Raw genomic sequence first — 20,468 nt, forward strand, 5'->3', positions numbered from 1 at the left:
GAGGCTGCAGTCCAGCCGAGCCAGCCTGACTAGGAGGATACATCTTATGGGGAAAAGGACACTGTTCCCCCCTAGGTTGTCGGCCCAAGCGCCCTCCTTCCTCAGTTGTCCAACACCAAATGCCTCATCAGTGCCATGCTCATTCTCTTTGGGGTGAATTCGCTGTGGCCTGCCTGGTTCTCCAAGGATCCTGTCTGGGTGGGCAGGTAGGGTGAGGTCCCCCGCCCCTCACCGTCACCCAGGCAAGAAATATCTGACATGGCAGCATTGCAACTGCCCTGCCCTGCGTTCCACGGGGGCTGGCCTGGGACTGTCACTGCTATTTACAGCACTGTTTCCTTGGGAACACGAGATGGCATCCTTGAATGAATCCCACTGAAACAGACTGCCTCACCAGTAAGGTCCCAGCATCTGCCTTACCAATGCACACATGCTAAATTGGGACATCTCCCACTTTGAAAGCAGCACTGGACTCAGTACCATTAAGAATAAAGTTTTATTTTAAATCTACCTTTAATTCAGGTATCACCACTTACCTCTCTCACTCAACTTCCCCTTGGATCTTTCTTGTAAATAATAATGGCAGCGAGACTGGAGGACACTGAGTCTCCTGGTCTCCTTGACCTTGAGTAGGAAGCTCTGCTCCTCCTTCTGTGTGTGGGCGGCCAGCACCTCCTTGGTGAGACCCAGCCTCCTGAAGGGCTCCTTGTCCTGGCCGAGGCCGCCGTCCCGGGACTCGGGCCCGCTCGCAGGGTCTTCCACCATCTCTGTAACAGAAGACGCAGACCTCTCATCCGTAAAGGCCCTTGTGATTTAAAAGAACTGCCACACCCCACCCACATCTGTGAGGAAGAGATCATTGCCGGCTGTGGTGCTGCACGACGCCCCCCACGTGGGGATGAGGTCTGAGACGGCACTCCTTTCACTTTCTGAGAAAGTTCCCAGTGAAAGGCCCACAGCAACGACAGCCAGCCCGCCACCGAGCAGGTGAAGTTTGTGGTCCCTGGGGGTTTCAGCCTCTGCCTGGGCTGTCTTTAGCTTTTAGAGCACAACACACTAAGGCTGGTGCCCACCCGCTCCTGGTTCCGGACCACCGGGCGTTACAGCCGAGATCACCAGGGACTCAAGTACAGAGGCAGGGGCAGGAGGCCTGCTGACCGTCCTGAAGGAGGGTCTGGACACGGACTGTGACGTGCACTTTTTCCCTCATCACCCCCTCTTCCAGGCAAAGAACAAATTCAGGGCTCGTTTTACTTGTGGGTGTTCTGGAGAACAACGCAGAGGCCGTCCTTGGCTGTACTGCTGTGTACACCTGTACTGGCTCCTTCCTGCCCTCAAATGGGTGGGGGTTCCATGCGGGGGCGGGTGAGGCTGGGCAGGGCCAGTGGGCAGGGGGGCCTTCTGCCCTGGCGTTTCTTAGCCCAAGGAGGGGACTTCTGGGACCCCTGCTCAGTCCCGGGAGCCCCCGGCTCAGCACCACTGCGGGCCCGACCGTATTTACACCGGAGCAGACAACTGCCAGCAGGTGGCGCCGAGCGCAGCGGGGACCGGGACCGGCGAGGCCGCGCCCGCCCTGCAGTCCCTGCACCTGGATTTCCTGCTCCCCCTATTGGTCTATGGTCGGTTCTCCCGCACGTGCGTAAACTCCAGCACGTTTAAGACGGCGTCTAAACTTCTAATGCCTATTGTGAAACTCAGGTTGCTTTCGACATCGCCAGGAGTCAACGGGCGTACCTAGCTCAGGCTGCGGCTTCTTGTCGCCCACGTGCACGATGGTGCTGCTGTAGCTGCACTGGCTGGTGAGGGACACCACGCTCTCCGCCTTGCCCGGCAGCGCCAACGAGGGCAAGTGCGCGCTGACGTCCGCCTGTCTGTTCACTGTGGAGGGCACCACCACCTCTTTAGAAGGGAACATGGAAGAAGCCATCAAAACAATGGAAAAACGAACCGTTTGGATAAGAAACACCATTGTGGAGATGGGTCCAGTACCCAAGGGACCGCACAGTCTGCAGGTATCCTGGCGTGTGACAAACTGTCCTCCGCTGTTATTCACCAGGGAGAGGTGGAGAAGAGGACATTCTGACATGGGAACAACTCAACCCTTACATCCTGGGTCCCCGTGGCAACCAGGAGAGTGCTGGCAAGCAGTTTGCTGTCCCTCCCTGAGGCGGGGCACAGGCTGGCCACCATGAGTGACTGTGTAATCAAGTGAGTTCTGTCAACAATGCAATACCCGACTTCCCATCCTAGTAGGACTACCAGCAACTCTCGTGTTTGAGCCGCCTGAGAGTTAATCTGACAGCAAACGTTCAGACACCAAGGATGACAGCCTGAGAGGCCCTGAGCCCTCCAGCAGCTCCAGGGGTCCTGGTCTCACATTCCAGAATCCCCTTTACCTCTAGCTTGTAAGAAGGTTGCTGACTTTTAAGCTACTTTGGTCATTTAAAAAATAGCCTACACGCACATACTGTGTCCCCAAAGCTGCTCAGAATTCACACGGGAGGGAAGAAGGGGGCTCCAGGCCTTCCCATGACACCTGGGGACCTGTGTAAGTCATTACATCTGTAACAGCCCAGACAAACACGGTACCTGTGGGAAGCATCCCGGGGATGCCTCTGGCCTTCCGCTTGTCGCTGGCCCTCTGCGTGGGGACGTGGGCGGGGAACTCACACTTCCTCTTTAGGGTGGTGGCCTCACTGCAGCTCTCCAGGTACCTGTGAGGATGGTGGCAAACAGCTCCAGGTCACCGAGCCCTGAGGGTGGGTGACCAACAGGAGAGGTGAGAGGGGCCGTACCTGATGACGCTGTCCAGGCAGCTGATCTGCTGGTAAGAGCCGGCCGGCTGGCTTTTGCAGGCCAGCTCCTCGGGGAAGGCGGCCTTGGGTGGGCTGGCGACTAAGCTGTCCCCCATGGCCTGGGCAGCTGTCATCTGAGCAGGGGGACTGCACTGCATTTCTGAGAGAACGACACAATTGTTCTTTCCGTCAATACTGGCGTTCCCCAACGGGTACACTTATTATTTGTATTTCTAGCTAAAGAGAAGGCTGGGGGCTCAGAACATGCTTCACAGACACAGCCAGTATCAGCCTGACCTCCAGGCAGCCCTGCGGGGACCAGCTGCCGGGCCATGTGCACAGGGAGCCCAGAGGACGGTGCCGACCGGGCCTGCAGCTCAGCGGCACCGAGGGCAGGCTGTACGCAGGCTCCGGGACTCAGCAGTGGGAGAGGCCAGTTCTTACTCGGACTCCCGAAACTTTGGGGACCCGGAAGATTCCAGGTGCTTTACGGTCGGTCAGTGCTCCCCGCCTGCTGGAGGGCCTGCCTTTGCCAACGACCCAGTCTCAGTGGTGGTAACAATCACAGCGGCTTCCAGGACAGCTTGCTGTGGGCACTTCTGTCCCTGTCCTCACCACATGCACCGTGTGCTCCCCTGGGGGGTCCTTGAGGGCAGAGCTGGTCCTGTGCGTTAGTGTGTCCCAGCACCCGGCACACAGTGTGACACGGGATGCACCCACAGAGGTTATGTGTACACCTACACATCGTGGCCAAGAGGAGATGTGGGGTGGGCCAGAGGGGAGCTCCAGCCTCCGCGGTCCTCACGGGAGGCTCCCTGGAAGAGGCGAGGCCTGAGATAGAAGACTGAGTGAGAGCCCACCTGGGGAGAGGACCGGGCTGCGTGCACGTGCACGCGTGAGCAGGAGCCCAAGTGTGAGGGGATGAAGTTGTGATATGGGGAGGCGGGATCAGGCTGCAGTGGGGGTGGGCTGAAAGCCCCCACCCGGTGACTGTGGGGCCCCATGTGAGAGGGTGGCCCAGAGGCAGCACCGGCATTTTCGACTTCAGACAGGGTAGGATTTGAGGGTTTGCAAGACAGCTGAGCAGCCCCCCTGGTGCGAGTGTGGGTGTGCTCACGTGAGTGTGAGCATGCAGCACTATGGCCACTCTGTAGAGCTAGGAGAAGGGGCCTGCAGCGTGCCAGGTGCCAACCCAGAAATGCAGGTCTGCATGTTGAATGAGTGAAGGCCCATGCTGCTTGCTGAACAGGACAGGGGGCTTGCACACTTAAAACACAACGTCCCTGCCACCCAGAGTTCAAGAAAGCATGGTCCCACTGCCAGACTGCAGTTTTACTGAGGAAATGGTGAATAGTTGTTTTACCTGTGGCAGATTTTTTCTTCTGTTGTCCAGATTCATCAGAATAATGACTTTTGTTTTTGACCTTGTTACCATTTTTTGAAATTTCCTGGAAGAAAAACAAAATGAACGCATTATTCACTATTGGAGACTTCAGCCCCACAGCAAGGACAGAGAAAAGCAGGAAAAACTCAGCCACAGAAAAGGTAGTTCTGAATGAGAATGTGAGATGTGGAGCTAGAGAAATGGACTTGAAGACCCGGAAGAATAGTGGAAAAGAAAGTGGAACGGCGCGTCGTATTTTCTCCTTTCTGTCCCACATTGCCTCTTCCCTTTTGCTTGATTTGCCTGCTTCAACTGCTTTTCATGCACACCTTTAACCACAGTTTTTGGCTGCTTCAGCTCTGAAGAGATTCTACAATAGGTCCCAGTGAAGAGTTTAGGGAGTGGCCACAGGTAGCTGAGATCATACAGGCTCAGAAACCAGGCAAGTTGTTGTAAACATGCTGTCCCTCCCCTGTGCACACAGACAGCTTCTCAGGGACAAAGGGGGACCTACGGCTCTCCTCCGGCGGGCGTCCTCGTGGCCGTTGCTGTCGCTGGAGGAGGTCTGGCTCATGAGGTGTTCGTGGGATCCATTGCTGCCCAGGCTCCCGTAGCCGCTGGAGCCACTGTGGGGGACGGGCTGGGGAGACAGCAGACAGGACTTGGTTCAGGGCTGGGGCATGCAGGTCCCCCCAAAGACGAAGTCAGAGAGGCCATGACCCGCCCAGGGCACCGCGCGAGGATGAGGCTGAGGCTCCCAGCCTCTCCCCGGACCCTAGTCCCTGGGGAGACCCCACTAAGCGGTCTTTCAACTGCCCCCTCTGCTCACACGGTGCGGGCCATCGCAGGTCTATTGAGGGATTTTAGAAACTACACCTGATGCCTTACAGCTTCACCAGGGTGGGGGCCGGGAAGCAGAAAGCTGCTAGACCACAGGGTTCCCTGTGCTCACACTGATTTTTCTTGAGTACTAGGTCCCCAAGCACCAGGGACAGGGGTTTTCAAATCCCCCTCGGCGCTAGCACGGCACCCTGGACGAAATGACCCTTGTCCACCTGTGGGAGGCCACGTGTGGGGCTGCCGCCCAGGACTTGAGGCCTGAGTTGGGGCACAGGGGTCTGGGCATGTCCTGCAGCCACTAGCCCAGGGCTGCAGCTCAGAGGCAGACACCCCAAAAGTGCAAGGCTGGGTCTGCTGCAAACTGGGAAAGCTGTAGGTGTGCCCGACTGTCTGGGGTCTGGCATAGACTTTACCCAAAATGGCCCACGTGGGTGGAACAGAGAACAGAGAGCAGGGTGCAGGGCGGAGTGAGAAGGGTGGAAGGGGTGGCGACCCCAGGACTGAGGGCAGCGCTCAGGCTGCTTGGGATGGGGCACCCACCTGCAGTAGCAGCCGGTGAATCTGCTCTGTGAGCTCCTGAACGCACGGTAGCATGGCCTTCTCCTCTGTGCACGGCTGAGCGGAGAACACGTCCTCATTCAAAGGGCCCCTGTGTGGTTTTCATTTGTCAGTTGGGCCACTGCCCACCCCTGCAGGGACCCACTTCCTCCCTGCAGCCCCCAGGCTGCCGTTGCCTGCTCACTGCAAGGCCTCAACCAGGTCCCTCCCGGGGGCAGGGGGCGGGTGACCCCAGGTGTGGCGAGGTGCCTTGGGCCCTGGTCTCCCAGGTGCCCCATGCCATCTGAGGGGGGAGCAGTGAGGCCCTGCCCTGCCCTGCCCTGCCCGGGCCCGGGGACACTTACATCCTGACTCTGTGCCTCCCGATGATGAAGGAGATCTTCCTGCTCCAGGGGTTGATGAAGCTGGACCAGCTGGTATCCAGCGTGATGTACTCCCCATTGCGGGCACGGAACCGGAGGGGCGAATAGTCGAAGGGCTGCCCGCCGGACTGCATGACTAGGAGAGGGAGGGCAGAGGTCAGGGTGGAGAAGAGGCCAGGGGACCGGGAGGAGAAAGGCCAGGTGAGGTTGGCGTGCTTGGAACACGTAAGAGCCACCGACCCCTGTTCTGGGCCACCGCTTTCAATCTCTGCTTTGCTTTAAATTGCAACAAGGGGTTGCTTCTGGCCACGTGATTACACATTCATGACTCATCTCTGCCAGCTTGGACTGGTCCTCTCCAAGTGTCACTCATGTCTGTGTGCACGGGCGTGGGGCATACGTGCTGTCCACTACCCCAGCCTGGTCACCACCTTCCTCACAATAGCTGAACCTGTCTCCCTCCGCCCGCCTGCTGGGGAAGCCAACAGTAAGAACGAGATGCCACTCGAGCCACAAAGGAAGCCACTGACAGAGCCAGGACTCAGGCAGGAGGTGTGGCACCCGTCACCCATCCATTGTGAGCTGACCCGGCCCCGCTTTGCTGAGTGCTGACCTAGGGAGAAGCCCCAGGCGCACACCAGCTTGTGCCAGGGCCTGCAGGGTTGGCCACGGCAAGGGGACCTACTCTTTTTGTGGATGGCTAGCATCAGGGGTCTGTCGCTGGGGTGCAGCTGCAGAAGCACGGGGCTTTCGATCAGGTCCTGAGGTAGGTAGCCCAGGAGGGGGACCGCCCTGCAAGGCAAACACACACAGGGGTCACCACAGCAGCTGGGGCCCAGCTCAGCCCTGTACATGTGCTAGACACAGTCCAGAGAACAGCCCCCAGCGGGCGGCCGGACACCTCCCCGGGGCTGGGGTACCAAAACAAGGTCCTGCAAGGGCCTACCCAGCACAGGCTGGTGCTTTAGCTTTGTCTGATTTCCTGAAAGAAAAAATCATGAATATGTTTTTATTTTTTGTTTAAATGTTTTTCTTTTTTTGTGTCGTTCCTAAGTTTGGCCAGAGGTGGGCTGGCATCGCTTTTTCTTAAACAAGTTTTGCCTGGACCTGGAAATCCTGTCTGTGTGTATCTTTTCCAGTGGAAGAGGTTTGCCTTCTCCTATCACGTTGGCCACTGTGTCTAGTCACATTTGCTGTGGCTCTCCTGGCTGTCGCTGTTACTGGCAGGGGACCTGCCCTCTGTGCCCACTGGTCTTCTCTGAGCTGTTAGTTTTCCGAGAGAATGTTTTGTGTCAAACTTCTGCAGCGCCCCCTCAGCCTCTGCTGTGTCCTGTCCCCTGTGGTGTCCTGTCCCGTCGTGTCCTTTCTCTCTGTGGTGTCCTGTCCCCTGCTGTGTTCTGTCCCTTCTGTGGTGTCATCCCCTCTGTGGTGTCCTGTCCCCTGCTGTATCCTGTCCCCTCTACAGACCGGGCTCCTCTCCCTCTCTGAGCTGTGTCTCAGCCTTCTGCTTAGTCTCCTGGTGTGTGGAAGGATACCCTCCTTTGAGTCTGAGAGCCAAGCTTCCTGTTCCCCAGGTGTGGAACTTTCTCGTACACCCAGCGTCACTCTAATTTCCTCCTATTTGTTGGAGGCACACTCTCTTGGGGCCTGCGTTCGTCTTTGGCAGGATGTACAGAATGTTCCTGGCGCCCTCCCAGCTCAAGGTCAGGAGGAGGCCAGGAAGGAGGACGGGGGAGGGGAGGCTTTGCTAGGGAGGGCTGCGCAGACTGTGGGCCCCTAAGGCCACGTGCACCTCCTCCCTAACCCCTCCCCTCCCTCCGTCCCCACTCCACACACGGGTGAGTAGACTCCTGGGGCGGGTGACCAACAGGAGTTCTGAGACCTTGGAGGAATCAGAATTATCCTGAGATTGCCTCACAAGTGCTCCCAGGTCCCACCCTCAGAGGTCCTGGCTGGGCAGGGCTGGGAGGGGCCAGGAGCCTGCAACTTGGGTTGTTCTGAGCAACCTGGGGCTGGACGCTGCTAATCCCTGGCCACCTGAGAGCAGAATTTCCCTAGGAGGCCCAGTGGCCTGCACCCAAGGGTAGGCACTTGGTGTCTCAGGCCAGATGTGGGCAGTGGGATGTGGGGACGACCTGACTCTCCACAGTAAAGCGCAGCATACTGGCTGGCGCTCCGTGTCCACTCCCCACGTGTCCTCTGAGCAGACGTCTCCTGACCACTGCCCGCAGTCTGGAGCATGTCCGGCCTTCATGTATCAGTGCAGGAGGGGTCAGGGGAGGCACCCTGGGGCCCTGGCCCAATGCCCGCTAACCCAGAACCCACTCAGAACTCATGCTCCCCCAGCAGCAGCACCCTGGGTGGGGCACCTAGGAAGGGGTGCTGGACAGAGGAATGGAGGTGACGCCTCCCTGTGGCACGCAGCTGGCAGATGCACTTCTGCTGGGAACCTGCCAATGGCGTCTCCAGCTTCAGGCACACTGTCCCCAGTTGTACCCTTCTTTACTCAGGTACCCAATTTTTGAAACGAGCTTAAACAGGCTCATGAAGACAGGCTCAGCTGGAAAGATTCCCAGCTGCCCAGAAGGCCCATTCAGTATTCATACTGCAGGTTTCTAGTGTAATTATCTCACTGCCTAAATATGGTTCCACATTTCGGTTACCGTCACACATAACATGCAGGCTTAGCTTTAGCTCAACAGCTTCAACAAGCACGAACACGCACTGAGCTTGACTTAGTTATGAAGAAACTACCGAGACGATGACGACAGAGGATGTAAATCGGTTCCAAGATAAACTACGCGTGAGGTGCGTGTGGCAGTGGGGACAATGCCGTGAGGCTTACCTTTCGTCCACGTCCTGGAACAAACAATTTGGTGTGTGTGTCGTCGTAAAAATTCTCTTTTCAGGAGGAATTCGAGGGGCTAAAAGAAGAGAATTTTGCACATTCTTGATTCTGAGAAACGCATCCTTAATGTGGTTACATTACAACCACTAGAGACACCATGTGTCTTCAGTGAGGGAGTCTAGAACAGTTAAAAAGTCAGCTCTGAACAATACCCCGTCACAAAGGGAGCAGAGCACACATTGGTCCCAGGGCCACCAGCCAGCTTCTCAGCTCCATGGACCAGTTTTAGTCTAGAAAGCTAGGCATCCACATTTAGAACCATGTGTGACATCAGAAGTTTTCACTTGTGACATCCAACGTGATGAGCTGAACAAACGCTGTTTCAAACATGAGTTAGTTACTGGGGTTCACACTTGTCCACAGATGTCACTGCATTGGGACCTGGGTTTCTAAGGGCGGCAAAGGCAATTTGCATACAGGAAGTCCTACAGCCAGAGTTTTCCTCAATTTCCAAACTCATGGACAAAACATTCAAAATTCCAAAACGTTTCATTCTTGAAGGAGATTGCTCATTCGGGGGAATAACCTGCTGAAATCTAAGTAACCCGCTAAATCTTTATGGACTATTTGGAAGAGAATATCCTCTATGCAGGAACCCACTGACTATTTGAAAGAAAGCCACATACCTAAAACATTTCAACTATTTAAAAAAAGCGCCTTTTTGAAAAAAGCCATCACTACCCACTGACAGAAGATGGTAAATATAATTGAACATAGACTAGACTGGACCCTGGTGGCTCAGCAGTTACGGTGGCGCCTGCTGTCAGAGAATTCTGAAATCGTGTGACTGGCAGAGCTGCCACGGTGAGGATCTACTGGCCATACAAGGACTGTGTCACAAGGCAGTTTAGTAGGAGGGGTGGCTCGGACGATGCCATTAGGGTGGCAAAGTGCCTTGGGCTTCAAGGGAAGAACCCAGATTTTGGGTTTTACTTAGGGGAGACGGTGGCCTGAGGAGCTAGCGGGACCAGGAGGGGATACCTGGTGAGAAGAGCCTGCGTGACGACTGCATTTCTACAGGCAGACGTGGAGGGAGGAGTGTTAGGGAATAGCAGGAGGGAAGATGGGGGTCAGGGGCTACCTTGTCTGCAGAAGCCAGTATGTGTGGGGAGGGTGGGAGATCCAAGAGGAGGGAGGACGGGCCAAGGCGGGGAGGGCAGAATGCCCCGCACTTTATTTCTTAGGGGTGCGGGTGGTTTGGGGTTCTGAGCACTTCCGAGGGGCCCACTGGGGCTGAGGCCTGGGGATGCATGAGGCTGGGAGGGCCCTGGACCCTGGGCAGTCAGGGCTCTTCTCACCACGTGGACGGTGGGCAGTGGCCAGGGGAGGGGAAAGGCACCCGGAGTCACAGTAATGGCCTGGACGTGGGTGAGAGACGCCGGGACGCAGTCCTACTAACTGCATGAGAAGGGCGCATGGCAAGGGCTCCACGGAGGGCGAGGAGATAAAGGTGGCTGTGCCTGCCATCTCCAGGGAGATGGACACTCTGCCCAAGGCTGGGGGACTGGCCGGGCTGCTGTCAACCTTATAGATGTTGTGTCTGAACCAAGGCAGTAGTGAGGGACCCGCCAGAGCCTGTGCCCTGGCCTGGGCCTGGCTGTTACCTTCGTAGCCCGAGTGCACTCTCTCTGCCAGCAGCACGCAGCACAGCTGGCTCTCAGCACCCTGCTGGCCCGGCACCTTCACCAGGTAAGGTGTCATGCGGAACGGGTGGTAGCGGACCTCGTTCTCATGGTTCTTCCCGACGCTGCAGAGGAGGGCGTGGTTAGAGGTTGGGATTCTCACAGAAGAGCTTGTCCTCATGGGTGGTTCCTGTTCCACCACAGCTGGTGTTCACGTCCCAGCAGCCCTTTCGTTTGTTGTACAGATGCCCATGGCCCTGTTCCTCTGCCCCCGCCCTCAGATCTCCGGTGACAGTAAAGGGTAAGTCACAGAGTCACCAGCCCTGAGCAGTGGGAGGGCTTCTGAGACCTCTCTAGAGCAGATTGCATTATGACTGGGGAAAGGGATACTACTCCAACAGTGGGGTCCTAGCCCCAGCTTCTGAAGGCACCGCTGTCTGGCCTGGGGCCACTTCTGACACAGCAGCTGGACGCTCAACTGGTCCCTCTGTTTCAGGGAACTACCTGTTGGGAAATCTATGGGGGTTTCCCTGGAAAAGTGCACACTCTACCTAAAGGCTGCACGTGTTTTGGGGGCCTTACAGATCCAGGGTATGTGCTTCCCCAGGTAAGGCGCTGGGGCCTGTTTCCCAGGTGACAGACAGCTAGGCCAGGACCCTCAGGCCGCCCTTCTCCACGAGGACTGTTAAATGACTCCACCTGACCATGCTGTTTAAAGCCCTCGTACACACTTAAAACGTAGCTGTGACAATGTGCTTGCACACACTTTTCAGGAATACGCACAATGCGTGGCAGGGGCCCTCTTGCAGAGCCTCTTGCCCCAAAGAACGGGGCTCAGGCAGGCTCACAGCCCTTCCTGCCTAGAGGGGAGCAGGGACTGGTGGGGAGCACTCTGAGCCACCCCGCTTCATACAAGGTGCCTACGACAAAATGTCTGTGCCGTTCCCAATTTAGGAAAACCAGTAACTGGGCTTACCTGACACGGCAGAAGAATGACTTCTCCTCCATGCATTCTTGAGTGAAAGAATCTAAAAGAGAAAGCCCAAAGGGCACCCATCCAGTTAGACAACCAAATACAGACAGCACCCTGTATTTCTCCTAAACAGAAGCAGCACATGCAGAGTCAGGTGTGATGCCAACATACCCAGGCACGAAGCAGAGCACCTAGAGATCCCTTATCCCAGCTCTGACTACCGGGGGATACAGCTCACGTGTGCGGTGCACACGTGACCAGTGCAGAAGTCTCACATGTCTGAGGCGGTACCCAACGCTACCGCAAACACACCAACTAATCAACCATTCTCCTCTGAAGACACAGACTGATGTGCACAAGTTATGCACATAAAGCCCTAAACATTCCAATCTAAATATTTTGGGGGATACTTGGTTCTAATAGAAGCAACTCAAAGCTTAGCAAAATTAATCCTTTTGCTAAAATACTAACTTACTTTAAAATTGAAAATGTCTAGTAAAAACACAAGGTCAATTGGGTGACCTCATCACAGATGAGGGAATGGGGTTTCCATAACAAAGAATTTTTTCAAAGAAATCTTGGACTTTGATTTTTCACGCAGTTTCCTCCTACTCAAAAGTACACACTAGTTAGGGAAAATGATATAAAATGACTGGCCGGAAAGGCCTCCGAGAAGTCACCTGGTCCTTCTTTCTTATTCACAGAAACATTTGGTTACGACCATCAGGGGAGATGGTCATGCTGAGCCCATGTGCACAGTGGTCTCCCTTCCACGCAGGGACCTACCACTGACTGCCTCCTCCTAACACGCCCTACAAGCTTCAGTGAGCTGACCATTCCATCCTTAGGTTGGAATTTTGGGAGAAAATGGACGCCTCTGTATCTGAAACCAAAGGCGAGTGTCCCCTCTTCTGTGAATCAACCCAATAGCGAACTGCACTTCTGGGCCCAGGTTGTTTGTCTCCAGGAAGGTACAGTTGTCACATAGTAGTGGTTGTGGGTGAGGGGGCCAGGGCTGGCTTTTGGGCAAGTTTATCAATGAGATCAAGCTCGTCAGGGGGCGAGCTTGTTTCCTGTTCATCTCTCACAGAGATGGCTCCTTAGTGCTCCTGCTCTGCCATCAACCCCAGCTCTGAACAGGCAGAGCCCCACGAAGAGAGAACGCTCGTGTGGGGGCAGGCAGATGGCTGATGCAGGACTGACACTTCCACAGGGCCTTGTGCGGGCCACCTGGTCAGTGAGAGCATGGAGGAACCCCAGGAAGGCCTGAGCTCGTGGGACCCTCCCAATCCGTCCCTTATGCCGGGACTCTGCTGAGTCTCGTCAGGTGGTCCAGTCCCCTCCTGCCTCTACTACGTGCAAAGCCTGCGCTGGTCATGGGGAGAGCGCCAAGGCTTCTAGACTCGGTCTGCCCAGGCACACTGGAGGAGGACAACATGGACACGCCAGTTAACTGCAAGAGCCTTGTGGTCAGGCTGATGAGTGCGGTGCTTCGGGGAAAGTCTGGACAGAGAGGGGACCAGGCCTCAGCTAGCAGCACCCCTGGAATTAGGTGGGGAGCCGGGGGCATTTCAGCACAGGCATGGGCGGGGCCAGAGGCAGACATGCCCGGCTGTGGCTCTGGGGACCAGAAAGGCAGTAGCCTGGCTGTTGGGATTTGGGCGGCGGGCTGGGGTGACAAGCCCGACACGAGGCTGGATGGACAGTGACAGCCCCACACGCCCGCGGCCTGGGGAAGTGGCCGCTCGTGACACAGACCTGAGCCTGAAGTGCAGGCCTGGAAAGCCTACGGTGTGAGCCCAGGAGGGTGCAACCGGCCATATTCACAGAGCTCCTCTGGCCAGGGTGAGATGTACTCCATGTCACTCTGCCACCTGCCACACAGCACGCTGCCACCCAGTCACTCTGCCACCTGCCACCCAGCAGGCAGGGGTGCCTGCCTGCGCCCCTGGTCCTCTCCCAAATTCTGCGGACTCACAGCAAGACCAGTTTCTCTGAACAACTGCCCTTCCAAAATGCCTTTCTTAAAAGCTTCTGAAATGGTTCTCTTTCTGAAATCTATGAAAAGACTATTTTCTCTCTAAATTTACTTGAACAAACAACTTTTTCTCTTTTGCCTTTGACAGAGGGGGCGGCCACAGCCCCTAAGGTGGGTTGGAGGTGCTGGTCTCGGGAGAGGAGAGGTGGGCCCAGACTACCCCACCTGGGAAGGCGGAAGCGCCCCCCTAGCCCCATGCTGCCACTGTAGGGCCCTCACCTGCTCCTCTACAGACGCTCCATGGCGGAAGCTTGTAAGGCGTGGTTGAGCTGTGGAACACGCTGACATCGTGGGGCGCCAAGAACTCCACGAACTTGGCCTCATGGAAGGCGTCCCTCTTACAGTGAAAGATGGAGGCAACTTGGTTGGAGATGTACAGGATTTTCCCAGTGACCAGGGACACGGCCGCAGCGAACATGTCCTGGGGAGGAAGCACACAGGTCAGGGGAGAACCTCAGGGTAGAGGGCACCGGATGGAAGGAGCACAGACTCGGTCAGGGGGGCGGGCGGGCAGGGAGCTGGAGGGCCAGAGCCCCTGTCCTCAGCCCTTACCCGTTAACTCTCCTTTCCCCTCATATACACTGGGTTCCAAACAGAATATGACAAGAAGAAACACACAGGGTTCCACTGCCAAAGGAGCGTAGGTGTGTGGATTCCCCATGGGTGTCGTCTGTCCAGTCTTCTTAGCCAAGGAGCCCCTGGGTGGGCTGATTTGGGAGGTGGAAGGGACCCTGCACCCCCTCCCTCTCTCACCTGGGGTATGTCCCTCTCCTGGGGTACCTGGGGGGGGTGGTGCTGCCTGGGATGCTGCTGGCCTGGGGGCGCCTTCTGAGCTCAAGGCTGCAGTGAGGGCCCTGGAGGAAGGAGGTGGGAAGGAGAGGAGCCCCGCCCTCCAGGCCAGCTCTGCCTGCCTCACTGTCTGCTCTCACTGAGAGCTGGGGTTCAGGGGAGGGCTGCCTCACCCTCCTCCCCAGACCTCCAAAGGCCTCCTTTATGGGTCACTTAAAAATGCGTGAGCTTTGGAGGCTCACAAAGCCGAGTTCAAAGCCCAGTGTACTCCCACGAAGCCCTGGACAGTGAACCAACAATCACGTGGTGGTGTGTCCTCACCCCGCACTGACACTGCTCTCCATCAAGGTAAGGTCACTGTCACACACGCAAGGGACGGGGTGGAGTGGCCACGAGAGGAGGACAGTGTCACAGAAAATGGCAGCTGTCTGCAACATGACTCTGCTCCTGAACCACTGGCTCTAGGTTCTTTTTTTTTTAAGGTATGAACTCAGTTCCTGAAACTTGGAACTCGGCTGCTATAAAGCCAAGGCCACAGCGGTCAGCTAGCTCACCCAGACAAAGGCCGCATGCCTTCGCGGAGAAGACTCCATGCATGCACGACACTCACCACGTTCTTCACGATGAACTCGGAGGTGACACTCTCGATCTCGTCCACGGTGTAGGACGGCACGTCGGCACCGCAGGCGTGGTTCTCACTGGTCATGAGCAGCTGGTAATACTCCTCGTTGGCTGCAGAGAGACCAAGGAGAAGGGGTCCTGAGCCTCACTTTCCTCAGGAAGAAGGGGCATGGGGCCTATCCTCCTGGGACACCGAGACAACGGTTCACTGAGAAAGATGAAGCAAAACAAGCAGAAATCTGCAGGGTTTGGGTTTTCTTACTGAAAATCAGAAGGCATTTGATTACATGATAAATACACATTTTTAAAAGTAATATGGCACAGAGCTCTACCTGTCGCTCACTTTCCCAACAAGGTCAGTAATCATGACACAACACAGGTGTTTCCACGAGGACAGCTGTAGCCGCCCCTGACCTGCCTCTCTTGGTGGCCTTGGGCAGACACACCATCCAGACAGAATGGACTGCTCAAGGACACAAGGCACGAGAAACAACATGCGGAACCAACTGTTCAGACAGAACCTGAAGATGAGGGCCACTCATCCTGGAAAGTCCAGCATGGCTTTGGGATGTCACAGCCACGGCTGGGGCCAGCCCCCACCCCGAGGGCTGAAGAGGACACCCAAAGGTCATGCAAACCCGCGCACAGCAAGGCCCACACTTCCATGCCTGGCACAAACTCTCCCAGCCAGACCACGTGGGATGACCAACAATGGTCCCAGGAAAGTTGTCCAAATATTAGAAAATGGGAAGGATATTTGAAATAAGGCTTTCACTAAAATAATCACATCCATGGTATTAGTGGCAAACCTCATCCTGACTGCATGTCGTGCCTTGAGATAGTAACTAATGGTATAGAATAAAGCTACCGTCTCACCTTTACCGGAGCCTTTAAGATTTTTCTATTTTTCCGCCTATTTCTAAGGTGTGCAGTCGATGCGGGTTCCAGCCATGTGTGTAATACAGAAATGAGGGGGGTAGCTCACACTCCTGCCCTAAGAGATGCTGACCTTTCTTCTATCTCAGTGTGCACGCCCTCAGACACAAACAGCTAAGAAATTCTCCAAGTGCAAGAGCTGGTGGTTTCCTTGGTCATGAAAAAAGGCCACGAAGTGCCCCGTGTCACACGCCCAGGACAGCACGCAGGGCTACCTGCCTCCAGATTTCTGCAGTTTCTTGGACGCACTGGGGAAATCTGCGGAACTCTCAGGGGTCTCGCCTCCATCCCAGCAGCAGACTGAAAGGTGAGGCTGCGAGGCCACCTGATGGCATTCTACAGCTAAACCTCTCCAGGAGGGCGCCAACCCTAGCCCACGAAGGGCTGGGCGCTTGGGAAGCACAATCAGAGTGTGTTCCTTCCTTCCTGGAGACAGAAGCAGCCGTGGTTACCTGAGACCCAGGAGAGGGGGGTGTCTGACGGAAAACTACATTCTGTTAGAAGCTATTTAGGGGGCTTGGAGTTGATCAAAATGTAAAGCGTCTGAACTCAATGATGTGAGTATTTTGGAATTTGCAGTATTTGTGAAGATTTCTGCAGTGGATCCTCAGACAAAAAGCTAGTCCACTGTCCAATGCTAAAAGCTCTGTCATATTCTGCCACCTAATGATAAAATACAAACGTGCCCACAGATGGAAGCGAGGTATGGGTTTTGGCAGTCCCCTTACCGTGCACCTGTGACAGAAGAAGGTGCTCTGCCCTGCCTGCCTTCCTGCCCGAAGTCCGCAGCCATGGAGCTCACACATTTAAACAAGACACAGACTGCCCAAGGTTGAACCAAGAAGCTCTAAGCTACTGTCCCTCAGGATGAGCTCCAGCGATCCCGTCCCTCGTATCCCTTCCTGTTATCTTTTAAAGGAGGGCAGGCCCCCAGCTAAGGGCTGTGGGACGTTTTGCTTCAGTGCCATCCTGCGCTGCTCACACGGCATGTCACTGACGCTCTGGCCAGAGCCTAAACATGCTGGACTCCTGAACATGACCCGACCCAGCCCAGAGCACAAAAGTTTTACGTTGTAAATAGGTTTCTTTTATCAGCTGGTTTTCTACCTGCTTTATTTTTCCGTCGAGAAGTCAAGTGCAGTAGCAAACTTCCAATGAATTGGGGTTTCCAATCATGGTGATTAAGCAGATGCCTACATTTCCTTCTGCTGTGTCAGGATTGAGTTTGAGAAAGCCAACACAGCCCAAGCTGCAATATGGGGGGAACTGGAATCTATTTGTACGGGTTAGAAGAAGCCTGTGAACGGACGTACCTTTCACTTGCTTCACGCTCCTCAGGGCGTACTTCAAGGTCGCTAGTGTGCTGGCTCTGCCCTTGGCCTTCTTGTCTGCAGGGAGGTGCACCTTCAGCTCCTTGAGAGTTCTGACCAGTTCTTTGTGTGTATCTGCTTTGGCAGACTGCTCACTGCTGTGGAGTGAAAGCAAGACACCAGCCGTTAGCGCCCTGTGCCTTCTCTGTGGATTTTCTCTTTGCCCTTTTCTGAAGGGATGTGCCTCTAGTTGAGTTTCCCAGCCAGGGCACTAGGACACCTCAGTCTGCGTACTTCTTGGTGGCACTGCAGGATGGCTGGCAGCCTCCCTGGCCTTACCCACTGGAGGCCAGCAGTACCCTCGCCACTTGTGACAACCTAAAACGTCCCCAGACATTGCCACCTGTCTTCTGGGGGAGATGAATCGCCTGCGGCTGAGAGCCCAAGTGAACAGGTTAGCAGCCCCCCTGTACCCAGCCAGGCCTGCCGGTCGACCCCCAGTCTGGCTGAGGGGACTGCATCTTAGAAAAGGCTGGCGTGCTGGAGATTAGAGGACAGCAGTGGCTGTGCGGCGTGAACGTGAATCATGAGCACAGGAAGACCTCTAAGGAAAGGGCATTTACAGAAGGACCTTCACACCGCAGGGTTCAGAGGTAGGAGAAGGCAGGGCAGTGGGCTTTGCTGAGGGCATGGGCTTGTTTAGAGCAGAGGGTGCAGAAAGAATGATGGACATGAGGTGTCTGCTGTGATGGCCAAGTGCCCACGTGCCCAGGGCTGAGAGCTGGGCGTTGCTCCAGCTGTCATATGAAAATGTGGATGGGAAATCAGGATACATTTGTTACAAAGCCCTAAGAAGGGTGAGGAATGTCCCCGCTGAACATGTCTCAGAGGCAGACAAATCTGCTTACATCGAGTGGGACGAGCTTCAGAGGCAGAGCAACACCGGGGCTCGGAGCAGCAGGTGGGGATGGACCGTGTGTGGAAGGCTGCAGCTGGGCTCGCCGCAGACGGCTGCACAGTGACAGGTTCTTGGAGAAGCTGGAAAAACGTCACCTCACCCACCAAACCCAACCTCCAATAACAAATCTTTCAGTTCAAACATCCTTACCTGCAGCCACTTGTAGATGGGTTGTGGTCAGCTTTTGCCATAATCAGGCTAAAGGCATCCGGACTATAAGAAAAAGAAATCAAGATAGAACTTACTAGACTCATTGGGGTGGGTTGCTGCATAAAATATAGAAACATCTAACCACTATGCTGTTCACCTGAAACTAATAGAAAGTAATATCTGATGTCAACTGTAACCGAAAAAAAGAAAAAGCAAAGAGAACCAGAATGCTATGTTCCATGGACGTGCCCCATCGAGACGGTGACAACAGGCAGAGCACACACAGCACGAAGCATGAGGGTAAGGTGACACTGAGACACACAATTTTCAGGGAGCAGGAAAACTAAGTATTGGGAGCTGGGACCAGAGCCTAAAGGAGTAAGTTCATTTCTACAAACCACCCAGCGCCCTGATATGTCTGCCTCCTGAGATCTCGCTGTACCCACTACTGATCCTCAAAGAGGACAATGGTATCGTTACTGGGAAGGACACACCCTAGCAAATTTTAGTTATTCTAAGAAAGATCTTAAAAAATCTTAAGAAAGTTAAAGGCGGCAAAAGCAATCCGATGACAAAGGAAATGAGATCCTGAGGAAGCCCACACCGCGGGGCTCCGTGGCAGGCCGAGCGCTGTGCCCACCTCTGCCGGGCGTCCGGCGGCTCCACGCCGCTGTCGTCACAGTCGCTGCTCCGGGAGCCCCGCCCCGTGGAGCAGTTCTCGTTGGTTTCATTTCCGCTGGAGCCACTGCTCATCTCGACATCCTCCTGGAGCTGGGCCCCACTGGGCGTGGGCTCCATGGGCTCCTTGGTGGGGCTACTAGGGTTGGGGACAAATCCCGCGAATCTGTTCATGCTGGCTCCCGAAAGAAGCTGGCAAATGAGAGAAATGTCATCAGCCAAGGGGCGCAGGTGGTTACCTCACGCGGATGCCCTATGGCCGGCATCTTTCTCCACATTCCGCTAAATAAGCGGGTGTCGTCAGGGTCACTTGTGGGCATTCTTTTTCTTTCTTATTCGCTGAGCTGTCGCCTGCCCTGAATTAGGAAGGCGGTGGAATCCGGCAGCCACAGCCCTGACAGCCTAGTCAGAAGTTGAGAAGGGTCTGGCAACACGGCCCAACCGGGGAGCTTGGGGAAACAGACACATTCCCACTGAGTGGCCAGCAGGGCCTGGACCCTGCATCTTATAAACCTCCCCTGTGATGTGGGGCAGCAGCGGGGAGCAGAAATCTTCGCCATCACAAGTTACAGTTGACCCAGAAACCATGCTGTGGGCAAGGGGAGGCCTCGAAACCATACTGTGGACAGGGAGAGACCCCAAAACCAGGCTGTGAGCAAGGGAGACACTGAAATGGACTGTAGGTAAGGGGAGACTTTGGGGAGAGATGAGGCTGTAGGGAGCGGGGTTACCCTGTGAAGAGGACAGAACAGGGAGGGCGCACAGGGTTCCAGGCACTGCAGGCAGTTCCAGCACCCCGCTAAGGTGGTTGTGGGTGGGGTGCAGGGGTGAGGGAGGTCAGCAAGGAGCTCACACCTATCTGTTTATCCGGGAAATGACTAGGAACCCCTGAGCATTGGAAACGCCAGGCTGATGTAACTTAGTTTGCAGTTGGACAGCTCTGCACGGCCGCACGGGACGGACACTTTAACTTTGGTGCTGCGGGGGTAGGTGGGTGGGAGGGCTGACATCAGAGCCAGGCCAGCCACAAGGCTCCGGCACTAACCCTGGAAGACAAAAGGAGGGGATGAGCCAAGGCAGTGCCTGTGTGGGTGGGAGGGGTTTGACCAGAAGCCTGAGGACAGGGAAGCTGAGATGCCACAGGGTGAAAGGAGGACCCAGGAAGGTGTCTGCCTTGGGGACCCAGCAGGAAGCAAACGCCCAGTCAAACCAGAAGAGTGTCTGATGAGCATGAACGGGCACGGTCAGGGTTAGGGAAGCAAAAGCTGTGTAGCCCCGGCAGCTGCCAGGTAGGGGCAGGAGAAGCTCTTTTGCCCTGGGCCTGGCCTGGAGGGCAGGAGGAGAGGGCTACTGAAACCAGAGGAACCACACACCCTGCGGCTGGGGGCAGGAACCCAGCTTCCCTCTCCTCCTGCCTTCCGAGGGCAAGGGGACCCAGCCTAGGGCACCGAGCAGGGAGGGAAGACCTAGAGGGCCCAAGCAGCGGTGCCTTCCAGGAAGGGGGTGTCCCCAGAGGGTAGAATATGCCTCTCAGCTTCCATGTGCT

General features: G+C 55.7%; 1 protein-coding gene across 2 annotated transcripts in view; it reads right to left on the minus strand.

The window, feature by feature from the left end:
• PER2 (period circadian regulator 2) overlaps positions 1 to 20,468 on the minus strand; it is a 38,243-nt gene that overhangs the window by 10,170 nt on the left and 7,605 nt on the right. The window contains exons 2-18 of one of the 2 annotated variants that reach the window (XM_081050574.1): positions 18,885 to 19,114; positions 18,245 to 18,307; positions 17,140 to 17,294; positions 14,880 to 15,001; positions 13,700 to 13,901; positions 11,446 to 11,497; positions 10,452 to 10,594; positions 8,785 to 8,863; positions 6,625 to 6,731; positions 5,922 to 6,075; positions 5,560 to 5,668; positions 4,694 to 4,819; positions 4,159 to 4,243; positions 2,796 to 2,955; positions 2,590 to 2,714; positions 1,735 to 1,878; positions 537 to 767 (exon numbers count right to left, since the gene is read on the minus strand). In XM_081050574.1, coding sequence (XP_080906700.1) covers positions 537 to 767; positions 1,735 to 1,878; positions 2,590 to 2,714; positions 2,796 to 2,955; positions 4,159 to 4,243; positions 4,694 to 4,819; positions 5,560 to 5,668; positions 5,922 to 6,075; positions 6,625 to 6,731; positions 8,785 to 8,863; positions 10,452 to 10,594; positions 11,446 to 11,497; positions 13,700 to 13,901; positions 14,880 to 15,001; positions 17,140 to 17,294; positions 18,245 to 18,307; positions 18,885 to 19,096 — 2,269 coding nt within the window. In that variant the 5' untranslated portion in view covers positions 19,097 to 19,114. Of the gene's footprint in view, positions 1 to 536; positions 768 to 1,734; positions 1,900 to 2,589; positions 2,715 to 2,795; positions 2,956 to 4,158; positions 4,244 to 4,693; positions 4,820 to 5,559; positions 5,669 to 5,921; positions 6,076 to 6,624; positions 6,732 to 8,784; positions 8,864 to 10,451; positions 10,595 to 11,445; positions 11,498 to 13,699; positions 13,902 to 14,879; positions 15,002 to 17,139; positions 17,295 to 18,244; positions 18,308 to 18,884; positions 19,115 to 20,468 lie in introns of both variants that reach the window. The other variant, XM_081050573.1, reaches the window with a different exon arrangement.

The sequence above is a fragment of the Rhinolophus hipposideros genome (assembly GCF_964194185.1).
Source record: "Rhinolophus hipposideros genome assembly, chromosome: 6".
In the NCBI taxonomy this organism is placed as follows: Eukaryota; Metazoa; Chordata; class Mammalia; order Chiroptera; family Rhinolophidae; genus Rhinolophus; species Rhinolophus hipposideros.